Here is a 20,405-nt window from a genome sequence, read left to right as displayed (position 1 = left end):
TCAGTAAAAGATGTTACCTGGCCCACCCTCTTTTTCTAATATCCTGCCACTCGCACCGCTGCAGCACTTTCCTTCTCAGACAGGCTGATGGAGGATTTGAAGTTCACTCGGCAAATTATGACAGATTAGAAAGATCCCCTTGCCTTGTAGTCCTAGAGGAGTTAGAAGGATTTGCTTTGCCCTGAATCAGTCTGGTGCATTGTAGAACAATGCAGCCCATTTCCTATCCTCCCCGCATTAAGATGATGGGAGTTTGCAGTGCTGTAAACCAATCTAGCTGGAACTAGAACAGCTCGGCCCTTTTCATCCTGCGTTGGGAGCGGTGATACTGCTCTAGACCAATCCAACCCGATGTAGAGTAACGCCAGCCTGAATCGGAGCTGTGCATGGGACTGGCGAAATAAAACCCTACGTGCCGCCGGCAACTCTTTTCTTGCCGTGAAACTGTTCCACCACTAGGGGCCGCTGCTGAAAGTGTTCCCATAACCATAGACGGGGGCGGGAGGGGGTGGTGAGACTTAGTGACGTGGTTCTGGATGAGTCGACCCGGTCACCGGAAAGCCATAGAGCTGGGGCTGCAAGTTCTCGCGAGAGTTACTCTCCAATCTCCATGGTGACGGCCACAGGCTGGGCCAGGCGAAGATGGCGTCCAGGCGGCGGGCAGCGCCCTGAAAGGCCGGGACATGGCGGAGGCCCTGCAGGTGACCGAGCGCCAGCCTGTGCGGGAGGCGCGGCGGGGGCAGAGGGGAGGGAGCCCGGCAGCGCTGGGGAAAGGCCCTCGGCCGCGTCAGCGCCGGGCAGGGTGCCTGGAGCGGGGACCCGAGTCTGCCGCGGGCGGGCGCGTGGGGAGTGAAACAGTTGCGGGTGGCCAGCCCCACCCTCCAGTGGTGTCTGGGGCCCTAAATGCCCGACCACCCGCGGAGCACCCACGTGCAGCGCTGGGACCGGCTCTGGGGGCACCCACAGCGGAAGACTGGACCTTTAGCGCTGGCAGCATTTAAGAGGCTTTTCATCTTTAAAGTGCTTTGCAGTCATTAACTAGGGAGAGCCCGTACTCAGAAACATGAGAGAGAAAGTGTTCTTCCCCGTAAACGCCATCCGAACGTGTTTGTGTTTGTTATTAGACCAAAATCGTTGAAAACCAGCCCTATGATGAGAGTCTAGAGATTAACGACTCAGAAGAGGTCGCCAGTATCTACACGCCAACTCCACGGCAGCTAGGTAGGGGAAAGCCTAATTTCACATCATGCTTCTGTCTTTCCTACTAAAACAGTTTGTCTCTTACCTTAAAATGAAAGTGCTGAGCAATCTCAGGTATGCTTTGACTACTTGATTTTGGTGGTTATATTTTCTTAAAAGTACTCGGATGGGATTTAAGTCTACTCCATAAAATTGGAGCATGAGCAAATTCATTGGTAAAATAGAATACATTCGCACATTTTTATTAATGTAATGTGCTCATTGCAAAAAAGCTAGTGAGATCAGATGTGGTAATGCCTATTGTCACTGAAATCTAGGTCTGCGACATGGCTGGTGTAATATGGATTTGAGCTTCTCCACCAGGGCCAACCCCTGCATTATATTCTAATTCAGCCAAAGCAAGTTGAAATTGTGAGTAAGCATGATTGTTAAACTTGGGTGTAAGGCCTTTATAGATAGGACTTCCTTTGTAAATTCTTTAATGTGACAATCTGTGGTGCAATCCCGCAACCCAAACTTGGGTAACATACTTTCTTGGTGATCTCTTCAACAGGTCCTAGGTCCACGCGCCCACAGCTCAAAAATATGGCTGATAACAGCAGTGATGAGTATGATGAAGAAATAAACAAGGTATGAGGTTGCCTATGTTCTTCTCTGCTGTTACGCTTGATCACAGCATTTTGTAGCCCCATCTACTGGGGACTCATTATCTGCATGTTGAGTCCTACTGGGGAAATTGTGGCAAAGCAGCTTGGAAAGTTTTGTGATTTTTTTTTTGACCCATTTTGAATAGAAAGAAATGTAGTTGCAGTATCTTTTGGCAAGACACATTATTTATACTAGAAGGGGTCAGATTGCTCTTTCCTTCAATTAGAACAGATGGAACAATTTAAGTATTCTAGGGAGAACAGATCTGGAAGGGATTTTCACATCATGGCAGCTGACACCATCCAGTGTGGCTGTAATGAATACCAAGCCCATTGTCACTCAGTGGCTGAAGTGGGATAAAAAGAGGGATGTGAAAAATAAAGTGCTTAAGCTCACATTTAGCTGTAAAGGCAGGGAGTGTTTTTTACAGGTTAGAGAAGATAAGTTGACTCTGGGTCAGGACTCCTGGGTTCTGCTTCCAGATCTGCCACCAATTAGTTGTATGACTTTGGGTGAGCCAGTTCCCCTCATCAGTATTTCAGTTTCTCTGGCTGTAAAGTAGAGTCATACTACCAGCTACCTCGCAGGGACTTGGGAGAGGATGGAGTAATGTTTGTAAAGCATTTTGAGATCCTCTAAGAGAAGGATAAGTTATTGTTTATTAGAACTGAACATTTCCCCCACCACTGAAAACCATTCGAGTCAGACTAAGATTAAGTGCCTGTGCAGGCATTCCTTTTCCATGCCACTAAAGGAAGTTTGTTTTTTTTTTTGGTACACTGCTGTGCCCCACCCATTTGTGGCAGGTTTGGACAGAGGATGTTTTCTGTTTAGAATGAAAGATGCTGGAGCTGGGAAATGGGGCTGCTGGAAATGTGTGTTGTGCCTATAGTCAGACGCTACCAGTGTGGTGCTCTACTGCCTTCAATGTTGATAACAGTCAGCTGCGTGCGTGTGTTCCCTCTGTATGCTGCCCTGGCTCTGCACAGATAGCTGACACAGCAGACCCCCGAGAGAACCCCCAGTGATCACAGACTCTAGTAAGGTACGAAGGCACCTGTCCAGGTTTATTGTCAAAGAGGAACATAGTCTCTAGCTCCCCAGATTAGATATCTACTGTTCTGCTAGTACATCTGTGCTCCCTGGCAATGGACCAGTTCAGTCAGTGGCAGAACTTTCCACTGCCCCCTAGGCCGGACAAAGATACTGTTACCAGATTTGTCCATTACTTTGGGGTATGCTCATTTATTTGGGTTACTTTTCTGGGGAAGGGGATTCTGTAATTTTATCAATGTACTTCTTGTGTTTTCATATGGAGCCCTACTTCTCACTTCTCCAGGTCCCCTCCCAATGGAGCTATCCTGCAGGACCTAGGTTTCCTAGGGCTGGGTTTCTTCAGCCGATGAACACACACCCTGGGTCTTTCAGCCCCCAAACCAGGTGAAAACACACACACTAACAGAGCAAGTCTGAATGGACCAGGTCCATCAGCACTGTCAAGCTGTCCCTTTATGCCTCTGAACTCACTGGGCTGGATGAAGCAGCACTTTCAAGCTGACTTTCCGTTTGTGCCCCTGGGTGCTATGGACTGGGTCAAGCAGCACTTTGAAGCTGTTATCCTTAGGTGTCCCAGATTCAGCACGTCCCTATCCCCACTTTCACAACACAACTGTACCGGCAGTAACCTAGTTGATGAGTAAACCCCACCGTATTTTGAGCACTGCAGGGATCTTCAGCTTAGGTAAAAGAAGCGTTGCTGTAGAGTAAATGGGAGAAGCTAAAAACACAAAAGAGTGAAGTTCATTAGGAAAAAGAGAAGCAACCAACTTAACCATAAAAGTTATTTATTGAATAATAGTGATAACTACACAAGGAGGGCTAAACCAACATAACATACATTATTACAGATTAATACCTAAGGTAGAAAGAAAAACAAAAAGAAAGAGAGAGAGAGAGGAAAAAAGAAGGGAATCTCACTGCTCCCTGGAGCTTGAACTGGTCGGGATTCCCAAATGATGGGGGTAGCTGAGGGTCCTGAGAGCAGGAGACAGGCATAATCCCCAGCACGATTAGTCAGGAGAATATGGAGTCCCAGTGGAACTGATGCATAGTTTGGATCTAAGCATCAAAACACTGACTGGAGGGTGAGTAGGGATTTTTGTAGAGAAATTACTATGGTTGAAGGGAGAAAACTAGATTTGTTTATAGGTAAGCTGATGACGCAAAGGTGTTCTTAAGGCTAAACCACAGGAGCTGATTACTCTTGGCTATGGGTGGTGTTTTCTTTCAGGGAGCTCACAGTGCAACTAGGCTGCTTCAGTATTTGAATATCAATTAAGAATTCTTTACTAAAATTGGTCTGATAATTGCTGAGCTGGTGTGTGCAGACATAGGTTTATTAGCATCTGGAGCAGAGATGCCCATGATGCAGTGCTTCCCTGCTTTTTCTGGTCCCAGAGTTTGTTAGGGTTCTCTGTTCTCCATTTTGTATGCAAATTGAGATGTCTTCCTGTCACATCTTTCTTGCAGATGAGGCATGGGGAGTTGTCTCTGCTCTCCATTCTATATGCTAATAGAGATGTCTTAATCTTGTCACCCTTGTCAGGAGGGGTTTAGCTGTGTCTTCCAACGCTCTTTACTGCTCTCTGCAAGTTTTTTCCTCTGATGGGTTTTGGTTTGAGCAGGGGTGTCTTTTATGAGTCAGGCTAGATACTGCACCCCGGTTCCCCAAGAACACAGATGTCTGGTATCAATAGCCACTCAGGAATGCATTCTTATACACAGGTACACTGTGTATAAGAATGTATACCGGGGTAGGCAACCTGTGGCACGTGTTCCGCCTTGGGCATGCAAGCTGATTTTCAGTGGCTCTGACACTGCCTGGGTCCTGGCCACCAGTCCGGGAGGCTCTGATTTTAATTTTATTTTAAATGAAGCTTCTTAAACATTTTAAAAACCTTATTTAGTTTACATACAACAATAGTTTAGTTTATATATAATAAACTTATAGAAAGAGACCTTCTAAAAACATTAAAATGTATTAATGGCACACGAAACCTTAAATTAGAGTGAATAAATGAAGACTCGGCACACCACTTCTGAAAAGTTGCCAAGCCCTGATGTATACATTCTTATTATACATTCTTATACACTGGGAATGGCTGAGCCATTACAAATATTGAATCTATCTCCCCTTGTAAGTATTCTCACACTTCTTATCAAACTGTCTGTACTGGGCTATCTTGATTATCACTTCAGAAGTTTTTTCTCTTATTTAATTGACCTCTCAGAGTTGGTAAGACAACTCCCCCTTTACATGCTCTCTGTATGTGTATATATATCTCCTCAATATATGTTCCATTCTATGCATCCGAAGAATTCGGCTGTAGCCCACGAAAGCTTATGCTCAAATAAATTTGTTAGTCTCTAAGGTGCCACAAGTACTCCTGTTCTTTTTATGGATACAGACTAACAGGGCTGCTCCTCTGAAAGGTACAAACAAGTTACACGTCACTGGTGACGTATTGAGGTGCAGCCCCTGTACATAGCAAGGTACAACCTCTCTACGCAGTAAAGTGCCGCCTCTGACTTTGTACGTGTTGGTTCGAACAAAACAACTCTATCCATCATATTCCCCTTTTGTCCCTGTGCTTGTTGTCTGTGTGGAATGTGCAAGTATCGGAGTGTTCTGGTATTTCTCGTGTCCAGTACCTTTTAGGTTTGTGTCTTTGTGCAACATCAGCCCTTTCCTTGCCAGCTTCTGTGAGCAGGGGCTGCCTCTGGGTCACAGCATAACCTTGCTTTATGTTAGCAAGTCTTGACCAGTACTTTAGTTCAGGCCTTAGGCCTAATACCGGGCCTCTGAAACCAGGGGTTTATGTTTCAGGGCGTCATCTTATTACATTCTCCCACTCTTTGTCTTTTTATGGGGAAGATGCTTACCCATCGTCCCGGAAAAGCATAATGCATGGACTAAAGATAACCCAGTGGGCTAAACACTGTTAGGGGTTACCTCATTTTACCATCCATACATTCATGCCCCATCCATCTTTGTAGTCTGCACATTCCCACGTACGACTGATAGATATTATCCAATTATTTTCTAGTCCCTTATGGTGGGCCTGGGAATGTTGGGCCCGGGACCGTGACTGTGGAATGTAGTATTATGATTGAGCCTTAGAGGCACTCCCAGATAATTAATATATATGAATAATATATATATATGGGCATATATGTATAGTATGTATGTATACAGATGTGATGCAGTAGGGACTGTCTGTGTGGGGAGTGGGAGAGCAGGGGAGGACTTTAGGGGATGGACAATGCCAGGGCCTGTAACCTGAGCTAGGTAAGGGAGGGGAAAGGTCAACACCTTTGCCCGGGAAGGGGACAAAGGAAGGGGGTGGCAGGAGGGAAGCAGTTTGAGTTTGGGCTTGGGGCTGTGTGGGCGGAATTCAGGGTATCCTAGCTAGGATTCAAGCACCCTGAAAGCCCAGAAGGACTCGATGGAAGGGGTCCTGACTGTGCCTGCAAGCCCTGCTGTAACCTGTGTTCCTGTTGTCCAATAAACCTTCTGTTTTACTGACTGGCTAAGAGTCACTGTGGGTCCCAGGAAGAGGGGTGCAGGGCCGGACTCCCCCACGCTCCGTGACAACTGGTGGCAGCGGCGGGAGATACTGCACCCCATGGACGGCGCTTCCTGTAGTAAGTGACTGGGGAATAGTAAAACAAAGGGGTGATTAACCCCTGGGAGTGTGTGCAAGAAGGGCTGATGCACTAGGGGTCCCCCTGGAAACTGTGGGGAGCAGCGAGCACCCCAGCCTGTGAGTGGCCAGCAGGAAGATGTATGCCAAGCTGCGCAAGTGTGACCTGCTGGAGCTGTGCAAGCAGAGGGGGCTGCGCTCGGGGAGGCTCAGCAAGGACCAGCTGATTGCCCAGCTGGAGCAGGGAGACTGCATGAATGAACGGAGCCCTGTCGCTGAGGGAAGCAGCCGGGCAGATGCAGCGCAGGCACCAGTGTCTGTCCCCACTGGGAGTGGTCAGCCGGCAGACGAGGGCTTCCCGAGACCCCCCCTTCCTAGGCCTACGGGAAGGGCGAGGAGGAGCCCAGTGTATACCGAGGGCACCGTGACACCCCCGGCCAGCAGGGGATCCTCCCGGCGACGCTCACCCCCCAGCAGGGGATCCTCCCGGCGACGCTCACCCCCCCAGCAGGGGATCCTCCTGGCAACGCTCACCCCCCAGCAGGGGATCCTCCCGGCGACACTTGGCATCCGTGGAGCGGATGCGGCTGGAATATGAAAGGGAGCTGAGACGGGAGGAGCTTGAGTTAAAGAGGCAAGAGCTGGAGGAGAAGGCGAAACAGCGTAACAATGAGCGGGAGGAGAAGGAGAAACAGTGTAAACATGAGCTGGACCTGGCCCAGCTGAGGAGAAGTGAGGCCCCGGCTGTGGTGAGTGAGGGGGGACGCAGCCTACAAAGAGCTTTGATAAGCACTTGCTGCCCCGGCGTAAGGAGGGGGAGGACATAGATACCTTCCTGATGACCTTTTGAGAATGCCTGTGAGTTGCACAGGGTTGAGCCTGCAGACAGGATCGCAGTTCTCACCCGCTTACTGGACTCCACAGCCGTGGAGGTGTACACCCGACTGAAAGGGGCGGAGGCAGGGACTACGAACTGTTCAAACAGGCCCTGCCTCCGCGAGTTTGGGCTGACTCCTGAGATGTACCGGAAAAGTTCCGGAGCCAGCGTAAAACCCGTGAGGTCACATACCTACAACTGGCCAACCGGCGCAGGGGTATGCCCGCAAGTGGACAGCTGGGGTCCAAACTAAGAGGACCTGCTTGACCTATTCATACTGGAGCACCTGTACGAGCAGTGCCCGTCCGACCGGAGGCTGTGGTTGATGGACCAGAAGCCGGAGAACCCACAGCACGCAGGCCAGCTGACCGACCAATTTGTGGACAGTCGGGCAGGGGATGGCAGAGAGGAGTCTCAAAGGAGCAGGCCTGCCTCAACGCAGAGAGAGAGTCATCATGGGACCTCCCAAAGGGGGCCTATGGAGAACCCCCCCAAAAGGGGAACATCCAGCGGCAGGTCCCTCCGACCCACTCAGGGGGACCCACGAGACATGAGCTGCTATCGCTGTGGCCCAACGAGCCACATATGGGCCCAGTGCCCTGTCGTGGAAAATGACCACCACCCAGTTGAGTTGATCAGACAGCCTGAGGCTCCTTTATTGATTAATCAAAGAATACAAGAATATATGCAGGGAGAGACGACAAAGTCCCCTAGCAAGGGGAAGTCGCTCTACCTTACAGCAGTGATACCTGGGTTTATATAGCCAAAAACCGCACATTACCATATGAACTTATACATCCGATGATACCTTATTTGGTTAATACAATAACATCTTCTAACCATCTGCTAAAAACAATTGCTATTAATATACCGGTTATGAGCTAATTTGCAAGCCTGCTCTTTGTAACTTCCCCTTTTTACGGGTTTTGTAAGTGTTAGGTCATTGACACCTGGTGTTTTTCTTCTGCTTGCGGTTAAGCTATTACACGTTGCTTGAGCCTTTTTGAGGAACTTGTACCCAAAAATACCTATTGGTGTACCTTTGGTCAAATGATCATGAGTTATATTTTACGCCCACACAAGCAACTTAATAAACCATGATAAACTAAAAGCTGTTATAACTTAACAGATTTTCTGGTTTCCCTTTATCCAATTCTAGTTCCTCTTTTGGGGCCCTGACCACATTTTTTGCCTCAGCGTGCCCTTGTACAGAAAAACAAGTTTAGCAGGAGTTAAAACTTTTGCTTCTAGCTAAGGGCCTACTTTTACTTTATTTTTTAAAAAAAAAAGCCTGGGGCCTTGGGTAAGGTGGGGTCGGGGGGTTTTCCCTATCAGCCCCAAGCTCAGGGACAGACCAAGCAGACCCAACCCGCAGAGGGTGGACTGGGTAAAAACCCAATCGGAGGAGGGGCTACATTCCCAGGAAAGGAGGGCTGGCAACATACCACCTGTGGATGCTCCAGGCTCTGGGTTTTTGGTTTACCGGGTGGGCGGGGGGCTGCCCCTCCGGAAAGAGTGCATTGTTTCCCTGGAGGTAGATGGGAGGAAGGTCACTGGGTACTGGGACACGGGCGCAGAGGTGATGCTGGCCTGGCCTGAGGTGGTGGCCTCAGATCGGATGGTGCCCGACACCTACCTGACCCTGATGGGCATGGGCGGGACCCCATTCAAGGTACTCGTGGCAAGGGTACACCTGAAATGGGGGCCAAGGAGGGCCCCAAGGATGTGGGGGTACACTGATATTTGCCCACTGTACGTGTTAATGGGAGGGGACCTCGAGGACTGGCCTAGTAACACCCAGAGTGCCCTGGTCGTGACTCATAGTCAGAGTCGGCAAAGGGCACTGCACCCCGACACGGGAAAGTACTCGACCCGAGGTGCAGGACCCTAACCCAGGGAGCGGGGAATGCCCAGGGGCACGGTTCAGAGAGGCTGCGGCCTCAGACCCAGCCAGCAAGAGAGCTGGTCCCCATCCCTGTCCCAGCTACTGAGTTCCAGGCCGAGTTGCAGAAAGATCCCTCCTTGCGGAAGCCCAGGGACCGGGCTGACCTTAGTGCGGTACAGACCATGAGGAGAAGTTGCAAGGAGAGGTTCCTGTGGGAAGAAGGGGTTCCTGTACCGAGAATGGGCTCCCCCAGGGGAAGTAGAGTCATGGGGGATCAGAAGGCAGCTGGTGGTTCCCCAGAAGTTTCGTCACAAGCTGCTGTACCTGGCCCATGACATCCCTCTCGCAGGGCAGCAGGGGAGTCCGGGCCCCTTTGTATCAAGCATAACAATTCTTTTCCAATCTGTTGTTGTAGTTTGGCCCTTGTGGTACTGCAGATAGCAACCCACAATTACAGTTACCATTTGTATCATTACTAATAGTCTGCTGAATGTTTTGAATACTGGGATAGGGATTGTGATAATGTGTCCACAGTGCTATGTATATGAGAAGTAAAACAGAAATTTGGAGTAGTGACACTACCACTGTGGCCTTTATATCTAAATCTATGTAATGAGTTACTACACAGTACTGTCCATTCATGTTATGCATTACCTTACTGATGGTTGTCAGCCTCTGGTAAGCTTCACTGGGCAGGAAACAGAAGTGGCTAACTTCTCTGTGCCATTGGTTGAACTGCTCTGTGATACACCAGTAGTTGATGTAGATCCAGTTGTTTTTTATGGATGCTGTCTTCCAGATAACCTTTTGACTGGACAGTAACCACTTTATCAAATATTACTTTGTCAGGATTTAGTATGGTACTTAGACACTGAACAAAATGTTTTGAATAACATGTGCCTCAGTAAGATGCAGCGTTACTGATCCAATGTGATCAATACTAACAGGGAATTTATATATCTAATTTGTAGTTACTGGGTGGACAATTTTATTTATTTATATTTATTTATTTATTTATTTTTAAACCATTTGTTTCTCCTTGCCTTTATGTTGTTTTGCTGCCCTTCGTCTTTGTTGGTTTTTACCTGTGTGTGCTTAAACAGTTTAGCAAGGTTATGCACATTGTACATGTTGTACAGCAATAATACAATACAGCAGTACAATGATAATACAGTAGTACAGCAATAATACAGTGTTTTTACACAGTAACCAAGTTGAAATTAAATGAGTTTATCCTGGTCCAGCTAGTGGTTTTTAGCTGATTAATTGTCCATATATGCTAGCTAGAGGTGTATTTGACCAGTCTCTTATTTATAAAGAACTTCGTTTTTCTTTTCTTGATGCTTGGGGATTTCTTCACTGTATACCTATATCATCTGGGTCTTCAGGGTGTGATATTTTCTGGTGTCTTTGATCTGTGGGATGCAACATTAACTAACTTTTGTTAGTTAACATAGTAGTGTTTTTGTTTATTTTCCTTTTCTGTTTTTGTTTTCAATAAGCCAAACTTAATACAAAGTTTAACTTAGTTTGTTTACAATGTAATAGGAACAATATATAGGGACCAAGTCTTTATAACACAAGCTATACTTTTGCAATTGTTGTATAGACTTCATTTTCATTTGAGATGCATTACTAATATTTTATACTAAATATATGCTAATGGCTAAAATAGATGCTCACAATCTTCCATGAAAAGGTGTATTGCTTTCCCTTGCTGAACACTTTGTTTCAGCAAGACTTAGGCCTTGGCTACACTGGCGTTTTACAGCGCTGCAACTTTCTCGCTCAGGGGTGTGAAAAAACACACCCCTGAGTGCAGCAAGTTACAGTGCTGCAAAGCGCCAGTGTAAACACTGCCCCAGCGCTGGGAGCCATGGCTCCCAGTGCTGTAAGCTAATCCCCACAGGGAGATGGAGTACCTGCAGCGCTGGGAGAGCTCTCTCCCAGCGCTGCCGCTGTGACCACACTCACACTTCAAAGCGCTGCCACGGCAGTGCTGTACAGTTGTAAGTGTAGCCATACCCTTAGTAACATAATTTTACCAAGCTGTTTAGAGTTAATTTGCTTGTGATAGCAACTTCACTGTTGTTACCTGTTTAAAACACAAACTTTAACAACCATTGCTTCCCATTAACATAACATAACATATAACAAAAGAAAAGTGTATAAAATTAAACCAACTATAAAATTAAACCTAAATAATTTAAATACAGGTCCTTGCAAATACTTGAGGGTAATAAACTTTCATGATGCTTTGTTATGTTTGGGAGCCAAAGGTGGAAACCTGTTGAAATGGTTTGGTTAGCTTTATGCATAAACTGTTATTTAAAACATTTTGGTTATGACATTCTTATAACTATATTTAAAAGTGCAAACAAGTTTATAAAAAGTCCAAACAAGAAATTGACATTTTGTTAATATTATCTTTACCTTAATTTTGAGGTTTCCCCTTACATTTTTTCTTTGAATAACAAATTAAAAAAACAAAAAAAGTGATTGATAAAAGAGAATTCTTTTGTTTGCAATTGCATTATTTGTTGAGGCAGAAATATATGTATATATATATTTGTAACTGAAACCTTTTTGAACTTTGCACAAAAAAATTGGTGCTAATAATACTGTGATTATACCCCAACCATGATCTTAAAATAGTATGGTACCACATATATATAATTTATTTTTTAAAAGGGTATAAAATTGACTTTTGTTGCAACAAAATAAAAATTAATCACGTGACACACACAACATACAACACAAGACAACGCCCATGACACCCAGGGCAAACTTACAGTTAAAAACAAATGACGCTAGAATTCTATTAATAACTATACAAAATAAGGCAACAAATAAGTAAAAGGGTTAAACGTTTGAATAAACAAATATTACCCTATTTAAAACTTGTAACATAAATTGATAAAAATATATGAATATTTGCCAAATGTATTGTATTAATTTGATGATAAGGAATTTTGCATACTTTATATTTAACATTATTTTAAACTCTGCTATATGGAATAAGAAAAACTCATGTTTCAATATTAGTGAGTGGTTAGGATTAGAAGCAGAGTGTGCGTTTCCATTGCTTGGCAACCATATCTTCAAGAAAGTTAGGAGTAATTCCAGGTGTTGCATTCCTAAAGGGTTAAAATAATTAATTTACTGGATTTATTTAAAGTAAAGCTTTACTATGTTTTCTTTTGTTTCTGGTTTTGATCTGTTTTCAATTGCTTTATCTTTGGAGGTTTCTATAAAAGCTATAACTTAAAACAAAGAGAGAGAGCAGAAGTGAGGAGAGGTGGGGGAAAGGGAGGGGGTGATGAGCAACCTAGGAAGGTACATAAGACCGGCTGTACCGGGTCAGACCAAAGGTCCATCTAGCTCAGTATCCTGTCTGCTGACAGTGGCCAATGCCAGGTGCCCCAGAGGGAGTGAACCTAGTAGGCAATGATCAAGTGATCTCTCTCCTGCCATCCATCTCCATCCTCTGACAAACAGAGGCTAGGACACCATTCCTTACCCACCCTGGCTAACAGCCATTTATGAACTTAACCACCATTAATTTATCCAGTTCTCTTTAAACGCTGTTATAGTCTAGCCTTCACAACCTCCTCAGGTGAGGAATTCCACAGGTTGACTGTGCGCTGTGTGAAGAAGAACTTCCTTTTATTTGTTTTAAACCTGCTGCCCATTAATTTCATGTGGTGACCCCTAGTTCTTGTATTATGGGAATAAGTAAATAACTTTTCCTTATCCACTTTCTCCACATCACTCATGATTGTATATACTCTATCATATCCCGCCTTAGTCTCCTCTTTTCCAAGCTGAAGAGTCCTAGCCTCTTTAATCTTTCCTCATATGGGGACCCTCTCTAAACCCCTAATCATTTTAGTTGCCCTTTTCTGAACCTTTTCTAGTGCTAGAATATCTTTTTTGAGATGAGGTGACCACATATGTACGCAGTATTTGAGATGTGGGTGAACCATCGATTTGTATAAGGGCAATAATATTCTCAGTCTTATTCTCTATCCCCTTTTAATGATTACTACATCCTGTTTGGTTTTTTGACCGCCTCTACACACTGCCTGGACGTCTTCAGAGAAGTATCCACGATGACTCTTGAGATCTTTTTTACGATTCATTATAGCTAAATTAGCCCCCATCATATTGTTTGTATAGTTGGGTTATTTTTTCCATTGTGCATTACTTTACATTTATGTGCATCAAATTTAATTCACCATTCTGTTGCCCAATCACTTAGTTTTGTGAGATCTTTCTGAAGTTCTTCACAGTCTGCTTTGGTTTTCACTATCTGAGCAGTTTAGTATCATTTGCAAAATTTGCCACCTCACTTTTTACCCCTTTCTCCAAATCATTTTATGAATAAATTGAATAGGATTGGTCCTAGGACTGACCTTTAGGGAACACCACTAGTTACCCCTCTCCATTATGAGAATTTACCATTAATTCCTACCCTTTGTTCCGTCTTTTAACTGGTTCTCAGTCCATGAAAGGACCGTCCTTTTATCCTATGACAATTTAATTTTTGTAGGAGCCTTTGGTGAGGGACCTGTCAAAGGCTTTCTGGAAGTCTAAGTATGCTACATCCACTGGATCCCCCTTGTCCATATGTTTGTCGACCCCTTCAAAGAACTCTAATAGGTTAGTAAGACACGATTTCCCTTTACAGAAACCATGTTGACTATTGCTCAACAGTTTGTTTTTCTATGGTCCTGACAATTTTATCCTAACTATTGTTCCGACTAATTTGCCCGGTACCGATGTTAGCCTTACCTGTCTGGAATTGCCAGAATCACCTCTAGAGCCCTTTTTAAATATTGGTGTTACATTAGCTAACTTCCAGTCGTTGGGTACAGAAGCCGATTTAAAGGACAGGTTACAAACCTTAGTTAATAGTTCCGCAAGTTCACATTTGAGTTCTTTCAGAACTCTTGGGTGAATGCCATCCGGTCCCGGTGACTTCTTGTTGTTGAGTTTGATTAATTCCCAAACCTCCTCTAGTGACACTTCAGTCTGTGACAGTTCCTCAGATTTGTCACCTACAAAAGGCCAGCTCAGGATTGGGAGTCTACCTAACATCCTCAGCCGTGAAGACTGACACAAAGAATCCGTGTGGTTTCTCCGCAATGACTTAATCTTCTTTAAGCGCTCTTTTTGTATCTCAATCATCGAGGGGTCCCACTGGTTTGTTGAGCAGGCTTCCTGCTTCTGATGTACTTAAAAATCATTTTATTGCCTTTGGAGTTTATGGATAGCCGTTCTTCAAACTCCTCTTTGGCCTTCTTATTACACCCTTGACCACTTAATTGGCAGTGGTTATGCTTCTTTCTATTTGCCTCACTAGGATTTGACTTCCACTTTTTAAAGGAAGTCTTTTTATCTCTCACTGCTTCTTTTACATAGTTGTTAATCCACGTTGGCTCTTTTTAGTTCTTTTACTGTGTTTTTTAATTTGGGGTAGACATTGAAGTTGGGCCTCTATTGTGATGTCTTTAAAAAGCGCCCATGCAGTTTGCAGGGATTTCACTTTAGTCACTGTACCTTTTAACTTTTGTTTAACTAACCCCCTCCATTTTTTGCATAGTTCCCCTTTTGAAATTAAATGCCACAGTGTTGGGCTGTTGAGATATTCTTCCCCAGTACAGGGATGTTGAATATTATTGTATTATGATCAGTATTTCCAAGCGGTCCTGTTATAGTTACCTCTTGGACCATCTGCTGCGCTCTACTCTGGATTAAATTTAGAGTTGCATCTCCCCTTGTGGGTTCCCATACCAGCTGCTCTATGAAGCAGTCGTTTAAAGGATCAAGAAATTTTATCTCTGTATTTCGTCCTAAAGTGAAATGTTCCCAGTCAGCATGGGGATGATTGAAATCCCCCACTATTATTGAGTTCTTCATTTTGATAGCCTCTCTGATTTCCCTTAGCTTTTCAACATCACTATTACGGTCCTGGTCAGGTGGTCAATGATAGATGCCTAATGTTATATTCTTCTTCTTAGAGCATGGAATTGCTATCCATAGAGATTCTGTGGAACATATGGATTCACTTAAGATTTTACTTCATTTGATTCTACATTTTCTTTCACATATAGTGCCACTTTCCCCCGCATGACCTGGTCTGTTCTTCCGATATATTTTGTACCCCGGAATGATTGTGTGCCATTGATTGCTCTCAGTCCACTAGGTTTCCGTGATGCCTATATCAATATCCTCCTTTATCGCGAGGCACTCCAGTTCGCCCATCTTATTCTTTAGACTTCTAGCATTTGTATACAAACACTTTAAAAACTTGTCCCTGTTTATTTGTCTGCCCTTTTCTGATGTGTCAGATTCTTTTTTTATGTGACTGTTTATCATCTGATCTGGCCCTTACGTTATCCTCTTCCGTCCTTTGTTCCTGACTATAACCTGGAGATTCTCTATCATTAGACTTTCCCCTAAGAGAAGTCTGTGTCTGATCCACATGCTCCTCTGCAGCAGTCGGCTTTCCCCTGTCTCCTAGTTTAAAAACTGCTCTGCAACCTTTGAATGTTTAGTGCCAGCAGTCTGGTTCCGCTTCAGTTTAGGTGGCCCATCTCTCCTGTGTAGGCTCGCCCCATCCCAAAAGTTTCCCCAGTTCCTAATGAATGTAAACCCCTCTCTCTACACTATTGTCTCATCCGTGCATTGAGACTCTGAAGCTCTGCCCGCCTACCTGGCCCTGTTCGTAGAACTGGGAGCATTTCTGAGAATGCCACCATAGAGGTCCTGGATTTCAGTCTCTTTCCTAGCAGCCTAAATTTGGCTTCCAGGATGTCTCTCCTACCCTTCCCTATGTCATTGGTACCTACATGTACCACGACCACCGGCTCCTCCCCAGCTTTACACATAAGTCTGCCTAGGTGCCTCGAGAGATCCGCAACTTTCGCACCAGGCAGGCAAGTCACCATACGATTCTCCTGGTCATCACAAACCCAGCTATCAACATGTCTAATGATCGAATCTCCCATTACTAACACCTGCCTTTTCCTAGCAATTGGAGTTCCTTCCCCCGGAGAGGCAACCTCAGTGCAAGAGGCAACCCTAGCACCATCTGGAAGGAGGGTCCCAACTATGGCAAGGTTTCCCTCTGCTCTCATTGACTGCTCTGCTTCCCTGGGCCTTTCATACTCCTCAACAGTGCAGGGGCTGTCTGACCAGAGATGGGACGATTCTACAGTGTCCTGGAAAGCCTCCTCAACATACCTCTCTGCCTGTCTTAGCTCCTCCAGTTCCGCCACCGTGGCCTCCAAAGCCCATACAAGAGAGCCAAGAGAAATTAACTCGATCAAGGTGTTTGAAAGGACAGGCAACAGCAGCAAGTTTTGTAAATTGAGAAAGCATATAAAGGACAAAACTTAACCGATATGTAAAAATATTTGAGAAAGAAGGTTGTATTTTCAGATATGAGCGCGGAGTATAGTTCCGTGGGTCAAAGCAGTTGGGAACTGCGCCCCTGTTTTTTATCCTGGCTCTGAGAGGATAGTGGAGGTAGTTACCTGCTCTTGTAAAACCTGAATTTGTTCCCCTAATGTCTGTTGCTTTTGTATGCATGCCAAGTGGATTGCAGGAGTGCACTTTTTTGGTGCAGTTAACTGTTTTTGGGCAGCTCCTTGTATTAATTATAGGTGTTAACCAGCTTAATTTCGGTTTTTTTACTTTGAAATTCTTCTTTATTCACTCCCCTGCAATCGAGTTGCAGCTCCTGTCTCTGATGTGCTTGGTGAACTGTTCCATATTTTCCTTCATCTGATTGACCAATTCTATGAAAGTTTTGGTTGCTACTGTTTCCTTCTGTGCACTTACTTGTCCCGTCTGACAGGCACCAGTCTAGGTCCCGGTTTAGGTTTTACGAGAACCTAGCTTTTATCATAAGGTGGTGGTTGCAATGCAGTGGACCCCGTTTCATCTTTTCATTTTGCTAGGGCCCCGTTTTTCCATTTCTGTCCCCATTCTTCAGGCACAGGGGAGCTACCTGAAGCCTGCTGTTCACCACCAGTATTTATAACAGGGGACGACACATGTATTTTTTTTGTAGGTTCCTTGCAGCTGTGGCCAATATTTTATTCTCCTGGTTTATTTGCTCGAGCATATCGTGAGTCTGGACCGCCTGTTGCCCTACTAAAAGAGCTTGGTCTTTCCAGTGCTCGACTGCCGGATTGCCTCTTGTACTTCCCCGGTTTTTCCCATTACTTGTCCAGCCAGTATGGTGGCGTGCTGTTTGAGCTATCTCACTGCCATAGACATTAGTTGAAAAATTCTTGCTTTTTTACTTTTATTATTATTTTTTAGAGCCTCGGGTTTCTACCATTGCTCTACATATGCCAGTCCTTGTTTCCCAACGTCCCTTTTAAAATTCATATGGACCCCCCTTACTGGCAATCCAGCCAGTCCATGAGTTAGCAAACTCTGTGGGGATGTAAAGGGAGGGGAAAAGGGGGTTCCCTAGCTCGTGGTTTTCTGTCATGTTAGATCGCAGTTCTGACAGCCAACACCTTGCCTACTCACCAGATCAGTGGTCGGGGTCACCAGCGTCATCAGACGCTACCAGTGTGGTGCTCTGCTGGCTTCAGTGTTGATAACAGTTGGCTGCGTGTGTGTTCCCTCTGTATGCTGCCCTGGGTCTGCACAGATAGCTGACACAGCAGACCCCCGAGAGAACCCCCAATGACCACAGACTCTAGTAAGGTACGAGAGCACCCATCCAGGTTTAGTGTCGAAGAGGAACACAGTCTCTAGCTCCCCAAATTAGATATCTGTGGTTCTGCCGGTGCGGGGTCAGCAACCTTTCAGAAGTGGTGGGCCGAGTCTTTATTTATTCACTTTAATTTTAAGGTTTCGTGTGCTAGTAATACATTTTAATATTTTTAGAAGGTCTCTCTCTATGTCTATATATTGTATAACTAAACTATTGTTGTACTGTAAAATAAAAAAGGTTTTCAAAATGTTTAAGAAACTTCATTTAAAATTAAATTAAAATGTTGATCTTACACCGTCAGCCTGCTCAGCACCGCTGCTGATCTGGGGTTCTGTTCACCTAGGCCGGCAGCGGGCTGTGTGGAGCCGGCGGCCGGGACCCCAGACCGGCAGTGGGCTGTGCGGGGTCAGCGGGGGGTCGCTCCGCCCACTGCCACTCAGAGATTCCATCCACTGGCTTCTGCCAGCCAGGATTCTGGCTGCCAGACCCACTCGGCCCACTGCTGGTCTGGGGTCCCGGCCCTGCCCTGCCCACACACAGTGAGTACCTACCTTCTCCCTGGATCTGGCCCATTCTCTTCCTCTCTCTGCACTGAGCTGAGGGTGGGAGTGCACTTAGCACAGGGCTAGGGGTGAAGGGTCTGGCCAGGAGCTAGAATGAGGGAAGGGGCTCAGGGTTGGGGCAGGAGGTTTGGGTGTGGGGCACTTACCTGTGCAGCTCCCATTTGGTGCGATGGGTGAAGGTGGGAATGTGTGGGGGGTGCAGGAGGTCCCGTTTGGTGCTCAAGTGGGGGTGGGGATGTGGGGGTGCATGAGTCATGACGTGGGAGGTGCATGGGATGTAGGGGGTCTGGATATGTGAGGAGGGATGCAGATGTCAGGGTGTGGGGGGCTGGGTATCTGTGGAGGTGCCAGAGTCAGGGCTGGGGTCGTGCTGGGTGAGTGAAGGAGTCAAGCAGATGGCTGGATGTGTACGAGGGAGGTACAGTCCTCAGGGCAGGGGTCTGGGGGGTGTGCAGGGCACAGGGCATGGGTCTGGGGGGTGTTCGGGCTTGCGGGGCTCAGGACAGGGGGCTGGGTAGAGAAGAGCAGGCCAGGCTGGGCAGAATTTTTAATGACAACGTGTGCCATAGGTTGTCGACCCCTGTGCGAGTACATATGTGCTCCCTGGCAATGGGCCGGCTCAGTCAGTGGCGGCACTTTCCACTGCTCCCTAGACCGAACAAAGATATCCACTCAGGTGCATTGTACACAGGTACAAACAAGTTACACATCACTCCTGACGTATTGAGGTGCAACCCCTCTACATAGCAAGGTACAACCCCTCTATGCAGTAAGGTGCCACCTCTCACCTTGTACGTGTTGGTTCGAACAAAACAACTCTATCCATCATATTCCCCTTTTGTCCCTGTGCTTGTTATCTGTGTGGAATGTGCAAGTATCGGAGTGTTCTGGTATCTCTCGTGTCCAGTACCTTTTTAGGTATGTGTCTTTGTGCAACATCAGCTCTTTCCTTGCCAGCTTCTGTGAGCAGGGGCTGCCTCTGGGTCAGAGCTTCACTTTGCTTTATGTTAGCAAAGTCTTGACCAGTACTTTAGTTCAGGCCTTTGGCCTCATACTGGGCCTCTGAAACCAAGGGTTTATGTTTCAGGGCCTCATCTTACTACAGCACCATAACTCTGGTTTTAACATTGACCTAGGAGAAGAAGGTAGCCCAGTTGGCCCCCCAGCGAGGATTTAGTGAGCATGAGGATGGGAGGATGAAGACGATTCGTCTGAAACTGACTCGGATGATGAAGATGATGAAGAGGAGCATGGAGCCCCTCTGGAGGGGTATGAGGGATTATTAATTCCTAATAACACTGAGACTAGCCATATGAGTTAAAGTCAGGGTCTCCATTCTGAGAGAAGACTCCTAACAAGCCAGTTGAATAATGTTACATTCTAGCAACACTGTGCAGATATATCTTTAGGTTAGATATTGTGGGAATGAGGAATTTAAAAGCTGAGGTAGATAATTTGCAGGTGCAAGTATCCTCAAACAGTTCAGTGCTACTGTGATTGGAGTGCTGCAATGGGAACTGTAAGTCTGAATCCAAAGTTTGGGAGAGCTGCTTTCAGAGTATCAGCCCTGAAAATGAAGATAGAAGGATATAGCTATATTAAATGGGGAGGAGGAATTTCATTGACCATGTGGATGTGGACAGGAAGAGTGTCACTGGGGTTTGAAAAGCATCAGAAAAGATGCACTGTTCATATAATAGAACTTTTCTTAGAGAGTTTGGAAATTGGATTCCTAAGCAAGATTCTGAATTGTTCATTGACACAGATAGGATTCTTAGATTTCAAATAC

At 45.7% G+C, this 20,405-nt stretch overlaps 1 protein-coding gene across 1 annotated transcript in view; it reads left to right on the top strand.

Annotated features, from left to right (window-relative positions):
* The window catches only part of IFT46 (intraflagellar transport 46), a 45,262-nt gene that overhangs the window by 608 nt on the left and 24,249 nt on the right, over positions 1 to 20,405 (top strand). The window contains 5 exon segments of the mRNA XM_030538318.1: positions 627 to 701; positions 1,125 to 1,221; positions 1,754 to 1,830; positions 19,753 to 19,807; positions 19,810 to 19,885. Coding sequence (XP_030394178.1) covers positions 627 to 701; positions 1,125 to 1,221; positions 1,754 to 1,830; positions 19,753 to 19,807; positions 19,810 to 19,885 — 380 coding nt within the window.

The sequence above is a fragment of the Gopherus evgoodei genome, chromosome 19 (genome assembly GCF_007399415.2).
Source record: "Gopherus evgoodei ecotype Sinaloan lineage chromosome 19, rGopEvg1_v1.p, whole genome shotgun sequence".
Classification (NCBI taxonomy): Eukaryota; Metazoa; Chordata; order Testudines; family Testudinidae; genus Gopherus; species Gopherus evgoodei.
Note: the sequence above shows the minus strand (reverse complement) of the source record. Positions and strands in the feature narration are given on the sequence as shown.